General features: G+C 48.7%; 1 protein-coding gene across 1 annotated transcript; it reads right to left on the reverse strand.

Annotated features, from left to right (window-relative positions):
• Positions 1–472: 472 nt before the first annotated feature.
• Positions 473–1,353, reverse strand: LOC123164326 (citrate-binding protein-like). Its single transcript, XM_044581751.1, has 2 exons — positions 996–1,353; positions 473–882 (listed from the first exon to the last, which is right to left on the reverse strand). The coding sequence occupies exons 1-2, from the start codon at positions 1,284–1,286 to the stop codon at positions 499–501; spliced, it is 675 nt and encodes a 224-aa protein (XP_044437686.1). The 5' UTR covers positions 1,287–1,353; the 3' UTR covers positions 473–498.
• Between the last annotated feature and the right edge of the window lie 11,117 nt (positions 1,354–12,470).

A 12,470-nucleotide genomic window follows, 5' to 3' on the forward strand; every position in this document is an offset into this window, starting at 1 on the left:
TTTGTTTTCATAAAAAGCATGTCACGTAAGTTTCTTTTTTTCTTTCTAACGTGCACCTGACCTGGTTTTATATGTGTCCCTATTAGATTTATTTCACGTGTCGATGGTGCACTTGTTTGTACGTGACTATATTGTATGTAATTTTTCTGTTACATAAAAACTTTAAATCTTAGCCATTGTGTTTCTAATCAAACGGTGCAAATAATATCACCACATGTGGACAAACGTGATGGCGTACATGACTTTTGTTTTAATTATATATAATAGATGGTAGATAGATAGATATTGCACACATACATATAAAATACACATCCTCGTATATACATCATAACAAATAAACACATACTACTAAACTCCATGCATAAATAATACTCCCTCTGTCTCATAATATAAGAACGTTTTTGACACTACACTAATGTCAAAAACGTTCTTATATTATGGGACCGAGGGAGTACAAACATAGTCACTCCATCAATATACATAAATACACAAATAAATCTAATCTTTCTTGAGGATCTTGACGTCCTTCCAGTGCGACTCCATGCGGCTGGACTCCTGGCGCTGCCCATACACGCCAAACTTGAAGTAGTGCGAGTGGCCGCCGCGGCCGTCGACATGCAGCTTCTGTTCGCCGTCGATGAACACGGTGAGGGTCGATGCGTCGATGTCGTGGACCACGTTCAGTCGGAACCATCTGTCATAGATGGCGTCCTCGACGAGCTGCCGGTTGTAGTACCGCAGTGCGCCATCGTAGACGTGCAGCATTAGCGTGCTGGCCGCCTCGCCGGCGCCAAACACTTGCATGATACACACTCCCGTGGTGCCGGAAGGGACATACCCGTAGCCCTCGAACTGCCACACGCCGGAGCTGTAGTCGTAGCCCTGCAGGTAGAAGAAGAGAGCACCAAATAAAATTAGTAAAATCACTAAATCCTGAATACATAGTAACGAGTAATGACTAATGACTAGTAATAATGACGTGGTGATGAACTTACTGCCATCCTGATCTCAGTTCTTGGTTTGGTATGGCTCTGGCGGGCATGTGGCTCGTCGGAAGAGAACACCCACAGCTTCCGCACGGTGCCATCAAAGCTGTATCGTGCGCCGCTAGACTCGTCGAACGGGCGCTGCAGCGCGAAGTTGCTCTCGCTGAGCCTCACCGCAGTGAACCCATCGGTCGGGTCGGCGGTTCTGGGTGCCCGTGAGCCCCTGGCCGCAACGCATGACCACGACGCCAAGAAGATAAGCAGAGAAACACTGATCCAAGAGAGAGCGCGAGGAGCCATGTGTGCTCTATACTCTATAGTACTATGTGTGTAGCTTTCTGTTTTGTCTGGAATTGTGCTCTGGATGCAGAGACTTGTGATGATGAGATGGGTGGGACTAATGAAGTTCCCTCTGGTTTATATAGGCCTTGGCGATCTATCGGTCTACTAGGATAGGAGAATCCACAGCTTAATTAAATAGTAGTAGTACTCTCGTGAACTTTAATTAGACGCAGTGGGTACGTTGGACGCATGCAGCTTGAGTTGTCCAACGTGATACTGACTGACTTCTGAGTAGGTAACGTGAACAGGCGGCAATTAGCATTACCGACGGGAATTCAACCCTCCTACGTGGTAATAAACCTGCTGTATGTCTAGGTGAACACGGTGGTTCAATTTTGGATGACACCAAGGAGTTAAACAATGTAAATTATTCTTCAGCTCGACGGAGGATACTTGAGTTTTTACCTGATATTTTTTACTGACGTACGTGCATGCGTTACAGACTACTAGTAGAAATAGCGTGAGGGTAAATACATCCGTGCCCACCCATGCACACCTACATATAGAAATAGATGTTTTACTTTCATCCTCTTGGCGAAAGCGGCCGTTCCTTGCGACCTCAGCTGCCCTTGGGAGAATTTATTGGGAGAGACAGTGTGAGCATCGGATCCTTGAACTCTGAAGAAATGTAAGTTCGCCACTCTCAAAGCACTCTGTTAAAATCCTTGAATACCGCTTCGACCTCTCGACAGTTGTGGGACGTCGATCTCAGATGCAACAGACATCACACGGGCCCACGGGCCCTCAAAATATCCGCAAGCGGCCGGACTGAACTGTCCGGACGCTGCAAGCCATCCAACGTGGGCATATATTTGTCCGCAAACGAGTTCACGTGTCTGTTTTCCTGTAGAATGGAAGCAAACAAACTGGGAGTCCGAACCTCGGCTATATAGGACTCCAACACCCTCGGCGCACCCAAACCCAAGGCGGAGCCCGCATATGTGGAGTTGTTCGTACTTTTGAGGTGTCACCCCATCTCCCCTCTCATCGCCGCGGCCATCCACACTTCCCGCACTTCTCGCTTTTGTCGCCGCATGGACCCATATGAAAAGCTACCGGAGACGGCGGAGGTGGAGGATCCGGAAAAGATGGCGGCCCGGAAGATCAACTCGGCGACACAGCAAGCCCGTCGCCTCAAAGCGACGGCAAAGGATGGAGTAGCCGGCAAAGAGAAGGGCAGCGGGGGCGGCCAGGGACAGGGTGCAGGGGTCGGGCAGGGGCAGGATGCGAGGCGTCGCCGCCATCACCGTCACCATCAGCCTCCCTACTTCTACGCCGCCTAGAAGCTTGGCCTGTAGTCACTGGCCTCCGCCACTGAGCACGTGTCGTATTGCGATGACGTCAACATTGTGCCGCTCCATTTTGCCGACTTGGCATCGCCGTAGCTTGTCTGGTTGTGGACGCTGGGTGTGGATTAGTTTGGTGCCTGCTCTCTGTTTGCCAATATGTCTCGATTGGGCGACCCGATATATGACAACATAGACATGCAGTTGTTTGAGATGACCCACGATGGAGGCAGAGGATACTTCGAGGACGGACAAGTGGATGACTCGGAGCTATAGGTGCACGCCCAATAACAAGGCATGTACACCTAGCCGGGCACGCACACCCTACAACCAAAATTGTACACCGGGCAGCTGGAGTAGGGCACTTCCGGCGATGACGACCTTGATCTGGGGGATTGGTCATCCTATTCGAAGAAGAGGGGTAGAGGAGAAAGCTTTAACATACGGGAGGACAAGTTATTGTGCGATGCGATGGTTTACCACTAGCCTTTATCTAATCCCTGAAACGAAGCAAAAGAGCGCAACATTTTGGTCCAATATTCATTCTTGGTTCCACGAGCACAAAAATTTCGAGCCTTACGGCAACGAACTCATCTGCGATCGTGGGACAAAGTCGCTCAACCATCGATGGTACACCATCCAAGAGGCTGTGAGCGGGTATTGGGGTCATTTAAAACAACTAATCGTTTGTTGGGAAGTGTTCACTAATCACCGAGCAGTAAGTTGTTATATGTATTTGAAATTTGGTCGGATATGTAACTTGTTGGCCGGATATGCTTTATGTGTTGGTCATTTGGCCAGATATGCAACTTGTTGACAATGTTTTTCTTTGTAGCCCTCCTGTGCATGCAACTTGTTCTTGAAGGTGGAGAAGAGGAATTTTATCCTCATGCATTGTTTATTGAAGTTGAATGGATAACCCAGGTGCAACTATCCATTGCCAACCCCATCAAGACCGTTGGTATCGACATCGAATAAGAAGAGGATGATCCAACCAATCCAACAAAATAATTGCGCAAGAATGTTACAAGGGTGTTTCAAGGAAAGAAGTGGGAGGAGGAGAAGGAAAAGCAAGGAGGGGCAGCAACCAAGATGATGGCGAGGTTCGAGGACATCTTGGCGGCGAAGGAGAGGCATGTGTTAAGCACTCTGACGTGAAGAAGGAAAAGAAAGCAGAGAGGTTTAACATCTTGATGGCAGCGAGTGTCGGTGTCAAAACCGGCCGATCTCGGGTAGGGGTCCCAAACTATGCGTCTGAGGATCGAAGGTAACCGGAGACAAAGGGGACACGATGTTTACCCAGGTTCGGGCCCTCTTAATGGAGGTAAAACCCTACTTCCTGCTTGATTGACTTTGATGAGTATAGGGGTTACAAGAGTTTATCTACCTCGAGATCGTAATGGCTAAACCCTAGATGTCTAGCCTATGTGAATTCTGATTGCCTCTACGGACTAAACCCTCCGGTTTATATAGACACCGGAGGGGCCTAGGGTTGTACAGAGTCGGTTTACAGAAGAAGGAAACTATACATCCGAACGTCAATCTTGCCAAACACGCAAAGGAGAGTCCCATCCGGACACGGGGGAAGGCCTGCTACATTGTATCTTCACGGCCCCTCAGTCCAGCCCGCAACACACGGGCCGGACACCCGAGGACCCCTTAATCCAGAACTCCCTCAGTAGCCCCCGAACTTGCCTTCAATGACGACTATGTCTTTGGCTTTGCAAGGCGGGTTCTTCATTATACTTCGGACCAACGACAATCTGGCTGTGACCTCGTTTTTGTCTTTTATGGTTCCTCCCTGTTGTTGCTTCGATTTCTGCGCGCCAGGTGAATACAAACGGTCCATGCTTTTTTGCAAATAAGCCCTTCACCAAGCTCGAACGACATCTATATAAGGAGATGTAGATCCCATAATGCCATCTCACATTGCGCGAAAGGAAAACCGTCAAGATTAGCCCCGAACAAAGCTTCCCAACATGGCCAGTGCCCCAGGCTCCTCTTCGCGCCCCCATGGCCCTCAAGAGGGTGATTGGCAGAGTTCCTCCGTGCCTCATCTTCAGCTGAGCCGACTCCAGACGCAGGGCTATCTTCCCCTCGCAGATCTAGTCCCTGTTCGAGCGGGACTGGCCTCAATTGGCAACGATGTGATGGCTCAGAATTTCCCCAACCCCAATAAGGAGGAGAGAGTGTGCTTCGTCCCATTCCTGTTGCGGCGCCTACGATTTCCAATCCATCCCTTTCTCAGGGGCCTATTGGAATTTTACTGCATCCAACTGCACAACCTTACGCCAGGTTCGATTCTGCACATCTCAGGTTTTGTTGCCCCTTTGGGAACTGTTCCTCGGCATTGAGGCCCATTTTAAATTATGGAAGAAGTTCTTTTGCCTCGTTCCCCGCCATCGAGGAGGCTCCATATTTGAAGTGGGTGGCGCCGAAGTATGGTGCATAGATGGATCCGGATACCTCATTGGAACTCCCAAAGAGGTATACCCACAATGGTCTTCGGAATGGTTCTATATGGACGACGTCCCACTGCTGGACCCAGTTCGGCGCGGCCTTCCTGAATTTTCCAGTGCTCCTTTAAAGAAGCGTCTCAACTGGTGTCCCCGAAGTCCCAAGGAAGAAGATAGTGCAGAGATAAAGAGGTTGGTCAGCAAGGTTAGGTTGCTAGCCCATACCGAGCTCTCGATAGTTGAGGTCATGGCTATTGCGATAAAGAGGTGTCTCCAGCCTCTCCAATCTAGAGTAACTCCCTTATGGTGTTACAGCTGAGAAGATGACGCGTCCCATTACAGATGGAAGGTCTGGATACCCCAGCCGAGCTGGCCACAATCTTGGCCGATCTGTATAAGGGCGAGAAAGAAGATTTTCTCCGGTTAAACTGCTGGGAAGGCTATTCCATGTACAACCCCATTGAATGGGTAAGATTTTGATCGTCTGTGTTATTTTATTGCTGTTACAGACACTAATCAAATTTGCGCTTTGTTGCCACAAATAGTCATGGAGGAAGATGATCGAGGACGTCCATTGTCCTGTTCCACAACCAGAGGATCATAACCGCGATGAAGACCCTGGCTTTTGCAAGGATCCGGACATATATAGAGTTCGATGATGGGGTATTTTATCAAGCGAGCCTTGACGGCTCGGAAGTGGCTATCACCGCCGACTACCCCCGCCTCTATCCCTTCTGCATCGTGAGTATTCAGAGGGTTCTTAAAAGGAAACCCTTATTTGCACTTTTTCTCATTATACTGATCCGGATTTTAATAGGATCGACGCTTAGCGGACCGCACCTCCTCCAGGGTAGCCCCCACACGGGGTAGTCGTTCAAAGCGAAGGGGGACCGGGAGCGTTGCAGAAACCTCATCGCCTTCTAAGAGGTACGTCCGCTTTAATACATGCTTGGGTATGAGTCCGGATTGTTCAAAGTCTCTTTTATTCTTGATGTCAGGAGAAACACGCGGCAGACAGTGGGAAGACGCCCTGTTAGCCGTATGTCCGCCAATCTGGTGCCGAACTCGTCAACTAGGACGGGAGCCGATGCAATGCCAGTTCCACCGCCTCATGAGGATTCAGACGACGTATCTGTCACGAATTCTAAAGTGGAGGGCGTGATGAATCACCGTCGATTGAAAGAGGTCATGCGCGCTCCAGCCTTTTCTGAGCAAGAATTTACCGCACTCAGTTCGGTGGATGCATACATCCGAGCGGCTCGAGACGGACTTGCCGGAGTCACTCAGTTGTTCTCAAAGGACATAAAGGTAAAAGTTTATGCAATTTAAATAGTCATATGCCAGTAGCCCTTGAGACTTGAAGCGGTGAAGCAAACCGATTTAAGGATCGATACTATTTGCAGGTTCTTAAAGAAAAGAATACTGCGCTAGCTCAGGAGCTGAAACAAACTAGACGCAGCTGAATGTTGTCACCGCCGAACTGGTGGAAATGAAAAAGAACGCAATGGGCGTCCAGGGAGAAAAATCACGAGGGGTGGGGGGAAACAAACAATTCGAAGAGATAGAGAGCTTAAGGGCTCAGTTATCGGCCGCGCAGAAAGAAAATGAAAAACTGAAGGGCGGCATGTCTTTCCTTTTTTGTGCAAAACCACCCTAGGTGCTCATGTTTTAGTCCATAGATCGGAATGTCATGACTCTGTTGCCGCAGGCCTGTTGACTGGTCGACCGGAGGAAGAAGTATCGGGATTTCAAGGCGACGTGTTGAAGGAACTGTCAGTGGTACATGCTCGGGCCCGGATAGTCATGAAAAGTATGGTGAAGGCTTTATGGCCATATGATACCCCTCCAAAAAGTATGGAGGGCCTGACAGACCTGTTCAAAGGCGCCTGGCACCGGTTCGAGCTATGGAAGACATCTGCCTGCCGTGAAGGCGCACGAGAAGCCTGGGCCATGGTGAAGACATGTTTCACCAAACTAGATCCAAATCATATGGCCCGAGTGGGACCACAGGGACTAGACGGGAAATAAATTCAAGTGAACTTGGTGTATCACCAAGTAATGGTAGCTGCGAAGTATTCGCAGGAAGACTGTAGATTAGACAGTCTTATAGATGGAATAGATAAGGAATAGGTTGATGATTTAATGTATTAATCAACCTGTACCTTTATCCGAACATGTAAAAAGTTTGTCATTGCAGGCTTTTGGCTTTAACCTCCGAACCAAAAAAATGGTGGAGTGTTTTCAGATACTTTTTGAAATGAAAAAAAAGCATTCACTATGTCTGGCAACCAGGCAACCTAGTCATTGTGCTCGAACAGACAAAAAAATTTAGTTCAGGATGTATGTTATATTACATATGTAAGAAACATCTTCCAAGGAAAATAGTTCCGTTAAGGGTTCCTTTCCTTGGGTTGGCATGCTGTGATTATGCGTGCTGGGGCGTGGGTCCGCAATGCGGAAAAAGGTGTCCCGCAGTGTGAGAGTGGTTACAATAATGTAACAATCTGTTGTTTGATTGCCGACCAATCACTCTTAAGAACGCTAGCTTTCGGCTTCACCCGTCTGAGGTACATGTCCGGATAACCCGGTTGTAACAATCACAGAGGTGCTCCCTTTACGCCCTAGCCGAACGATCGCGAACGTAGGGCATAAGCACAGGAGAAAGGCAACCCAGCTTGGCAAAAACTTAAGTCATGGAGGTGCACATAATGGCAAAAAAGATGTATATGAGCAAACGACACATATATTGTGAGCTCCAGGCTCGGAATAATAATAAGCTTCAGTTAAAGAAGCCCCAGTTATTGTGGGGTGTATACATTTAAGGATGTGTACCCCTCAAGTGTTCGGCTTATCCGAACACATCATGGAAATTGTACAAAAACGAGAAAAAAAATAAATGAAGAGGGGGAAAAGGAACGAAAAAGAAGTATGGCCGAACTTATGCCTAGAATCTTCGAAGCCGAGCAGCGTTCCATGGATTTGGCTCGAGGCGATTATCCGATGCATTACGAAGGAGGTAGGCTCCTCATGTGAGAACTTCATCGATAATGAAGGGACCCTCCCATTTTAGTTTGAGTTTGTCCTTTTCCTTCTCCGAGAGGCGTAAAACGAGTTCACCGACATTATAAGTCTTGGCCCGCACTTCTCTGCTTTGGTATCTCCGAGCCTGTTGTTGATAGAACGCGGAACGGGCTTTTACAGTATCGCGCTCCTCCTCCAGGCCATCTAGGTCGTCCTGCCGATCAAGCTCAGCTTCTCTCTCTTCATACATGCGCACTCGAGGTGAGTCATGAATAATGTCACAGGGCAAGACAGCCTCTGCGCCGTACACCATGAAAAATGGTGTGTATCCGGTCGTGTGATTGGGCGTTGTCCGCAGTCCCCAGAGTACGGAATCAAGTTCCTCGACCCAGTGTTTATCTGACTCCCATAGGGATCGCACTGGTCTGGGTTTAATGCCGCTCATTATCAGGCCATTAGCCCGTTCGACCTGATTGTTTGTTTGAGGGTGATATACGGAGGCGTAATCGAGCTTAATGCCCAGGTTAGCACGCTAGTTTTTCACCTCATCGGTTGTAAATTTAGAGCCATTTTCAGTTATGATGCTGTGTGGGACACCATAATGGTGTACAACGCCGGATATAAAGTCGATCACCGGCCTAGCTTCAGCCGTTTTTACTGGTTTGGCCTCTATCCACTTAGTGAATTTATCCACCATAACCAACAAATATTTCTTCTTGTGGCTTCCCCTTTAAGGGGTCCGACCATATCTAGCCCCCATACTGCAAAAGGGCAGGTAATGGGGATTGTTTTTAGGGCGGTGGGCGGCATATGACTTTGATTGGCGAACAGCTGGCATCCGACACAGCGCTGTACAAGGGCCTGTGCATCTGCTCGGGCCGTGGGCCAAAAGAAACCTGTACAGAAGGCCTTACTTATGAGGGCCCGAGCTGCGGCGTGGTGGGCACCGAGGGCAGCATGCATTTCGGCCAAGAGCTGCCATCCCTCCTCTTCGTAGATACATCTTTGAAGAACTCCAATAGTACTTTTCTTGTAGAGTTCTCCTTCATGAACTTTGTAGGCTTTCGAGCGTCAAACTATGCGACGGGCCTCATTCTGGTCATCAGAGAGCTCCCGCCTATTAAGGTAGGCTAGCAAGGGTTCGGTCAATGGAGCAACGACAGCCATGATTACATGGGCGGAAGGTGTCATTTCGGTGTCCCAGCCCCCGATGATATCAGAATTGTGTTCGACATCTGGGGGTATGATCGGCTCTGGACTAGTATTGTCGCTATCATCCTGTCATACCACGGATGGCTTGAAGAGCCTTTCCACAAAGGTGTTAGGTGGGACGGGGTCGCATTTAGCGCCCATTCAAGCAAGGATGTCCGCTGCCTGATTACTGTCTCGAGCAACGTGATGAAACTCGAGCCTCTCAAACCGAGTTGATATTTTGAGTACGGCATTGCGTTATGCCGCCATCTTTGGATCGTTTGCATCGAAATATCCATTTATTTGGGATATTGCGAGGTTCGAATCCCCACGCACCTCGAGGCGTTGTATGCCCATAGAAACAGCCATTCGGAGACCATGCAATAGTGCCTCATATTCGGCCACGTTGTTGGAGTCCATATACATGATCTGTAACACGTAACGGACTATGTCCCCTGTAGGGGATGTTAGGATGACACCAGCCCCCAATCCAGCTAACGTTGTAGAGCCGTCGAAGTACATCACCTAGTTGGAGTATGTGTTGTACTCTTTAGGGAGTTCGGCTTCTGTCCATTCGGGGACAAAGTCGGACAACAACGAGATTTAATAGCTTGGCGTGGCTTGTATGTTATTTCAAATGGTAAGAGCTTGATGGCCCATTTGGCAATGCGGCCGGTGGCGTCCCGATTGTTTATGATGTCGTTGAGTGGTACTTCGGAAGCCCTGTGATCAAACACTCTTGAAAGTAGTGCCGCAGCTTCCGGGATGCCATGAAGACCGCATACACTATCTTTTGATAGTTTTGGTATCGATATTTGCATCGTGTAAGAACCGCCGATACATACTACACTGGTTTCTGGAGTGGGAATTTATGTCCCTCCTCCATTTCGTTCGACGACGAGTGCCGCACTCACTACCTGGTGAGTCGCAGATATGTAGAGCAACATAGGTTCGCCAACACTTGGTGCGGCAAGGATTGGGTTGCTTGCTAACAAAGTTTTTATTTCTTCTAATCCGGCTGTAGCCGCGCCTGTCCATTCAAAGTGGTCGGTTTGTCGGAGCAGTCGATAAAGTGGTAGCGCCTTTTCTCCTAATCTAGAGATAAAGTGGCTCAAGGCTGCCACACACCCAACTAATTTTTGGACTTGCTTTAAGTCTGTTGGCGTTGCCAATTGTGACAAGGCTTGGATTTTTTGCTGGGTTCGCTTCAATTCCTCTTTTGTAAACGATGAACCCGAGTAGGCTTCCGACTGGAACGCCGAAAACACATTTTCCCGGATTGAGTCGTATATCATATGTTCAAAGGTTGTCAAATGTGAGCCGTAGATCGTCCACCAATGATTCGACATGTTTAGTCTTAGTTACGACATCATCTACGTATGCCTCCACTGTCTTGCCAATTTGCTTTTCCAGGCATGCTTGAATCATGCGTTGGTAAGTGGCGCCAGTGTTTTTGAGCCCAAAAGGCATAGTGTTGAAGCAGAAAGGACCATAGGGGATAATGAATGTTGTTGCAGCCTGGTCGGACTCCTTCATCTTAATTTGATGGTATCCGGAGTACGCGTCGAGGAAACACAGTGAGTCGTGTTCTGCGGTCGTATCAATGATTTGGTCAATGTGGGGCAGTGGGAAGGGGTCCTTATGGCAAGCCTTATTGAGGTCCTTGAAACCGACACAAAGGCACCATGATTTATCCTTCTTCGGCACCATGACCAGGTTTGCGAGCTAGTCTGGGTGTTTGATTTCTCTAATAAACCCGGCTTCAAGTAGCTTGGCTAGCTCCTCCCCCATAGCTTGTCGTTTAGGTTTGGAAAATCGTCGCATCGTTTGCTTGACTGGTTTGAACCCCTTTATTATGTTGAGGCTGTGTTCGGCCAGTCTGCGTGGGATTCCTGGCATATCCGAAGGATGCCAGGCAAAGATGTCCCAATTTTCGTGCAGGAACACTCGCAAGGCGACGTCGACCGTCGGATCCAGCTGTGCTTTGATGGAGGCTGTCTTGTTAGGATTCGTCGGGTGCACTTGAAATTTGACTATTTTGTATGCTAGTTTGAAAGAAGTGGACTTGGGCCTCTTATCGAGGATTACATCATCTTTGTCCATTGTGCAACACAGAGTGGTTAGCTCCTCGACCGCGAGGGCCTCAGATAGTGCCTCGAGGGCCAAGGATGCAGTTTTGTTTTCAGCACGGAGTGCTATATCCGGATCACTAGTGATGGTGATAACTCCGTTGGGCCCTGGCATTTTGAGCTTCATGTACCCGTAATGGGGTATGGCTAGGAAGCGTGCGAAGGCGTCTCGCCCCAACAGGGCGTGATATCCGCTATTGAAAGGTGCCACGTGGAAGAGAAATTTTTTGGACCTGTAGTTATCTGGCATGCCGAATACTACATCAAGTTTAATTTTCCCCGAGCATCGAGCTTCTAGACTGGGGATAATGCCTCGAAAGGTGGTGCTGCTTTGCTTGATGTGACTCTTGTCCATTTGCATTTTATTGAGCGTGTCCTCGTAGATGAGGTTCAGTCCGCTGCCGCCATCCATGAGCACCTTGGTGAGTTGAAAGCCATCCACATTTGGGTTTAAGACCAAGGCGGCAGGTGCTCGGACTGATCTGGCCCTTGGTTCATCGGCGGCGGTAAAAGTTATTGACATATTGTTCCAAGGATTTTATTGCGGCTACTTGGTTAACTTCGGCGAGGTTGCGAAGCGCCCTTTTGCGCCGATTATTTGAAGAAAAGCTCTCGAAGACCGTAAAGACATTGAGATCGTCATCCCCCGAAGAGTACTTCTCCGTGGTAGTGTTGGTGAGGATGGCCTTGCCGCTCTTAGTCACCTGTCGGAGTACCCAACATGCCCGAAGGCTATGTGTTGGTTCGGTATTCGGCGTCGTGTGTATCTGACAGGACTTGTTGAGCAATTCGTCAAGGACAGTTCTATGTCTCGTGAAGGATTTGATTTTCTTGTCAATGAGATGATGATCGGGTGCCCCGAAAGGGTGCATTCCTTTTGCCTGTCCGGTGGGCTGCTTAAAGGAAGGATGATCCAATTGGGCTGTCTGGGCTTTCCAGGCGCTTTCCATTGTGCAGTACTTCTGTACTATGTGTGCCAAATTTGTGAAGTGCAGTATGCGGCGGTAGTTGAGGGCATTGAGGATTCCCTCGTCCGTACAATTGCGGCAAAAAACTGAA

The sequence above is a fragment of the Triticum aestivum genome, chromosome 7D (assembly GCF_018294505.1).
Source record: "Triticum aestivum cultivar Chinese Spring chromosome 7D, IWGSC CS RefSeq v2.1, whole genome shotgun sequence".
Lineage (NCBI taxonomy): Eukaryota > Viridiplantae > Streptophyta > Magnoliopsida > Poales > Poaceae > Triticum > Triticum aestivum.

Excerpts from the sequence above, each read along its gene's own strand:
- LOC123164326 (XM_044581751.1), bottom strand. The coding sequence starts at position 1,286 with ATGGCTCCTCGCGCTCTCTCTTGGATCAGTGTTTCTCTGCTTATCTTC. Across the intron at positions 883-995 it reads GAACTGAGATCAGGATGGCA|GGCTACGACTACAGCTCCGG; the intron begins GTAAGTTCATCA and ends TTCTACCTGCAG.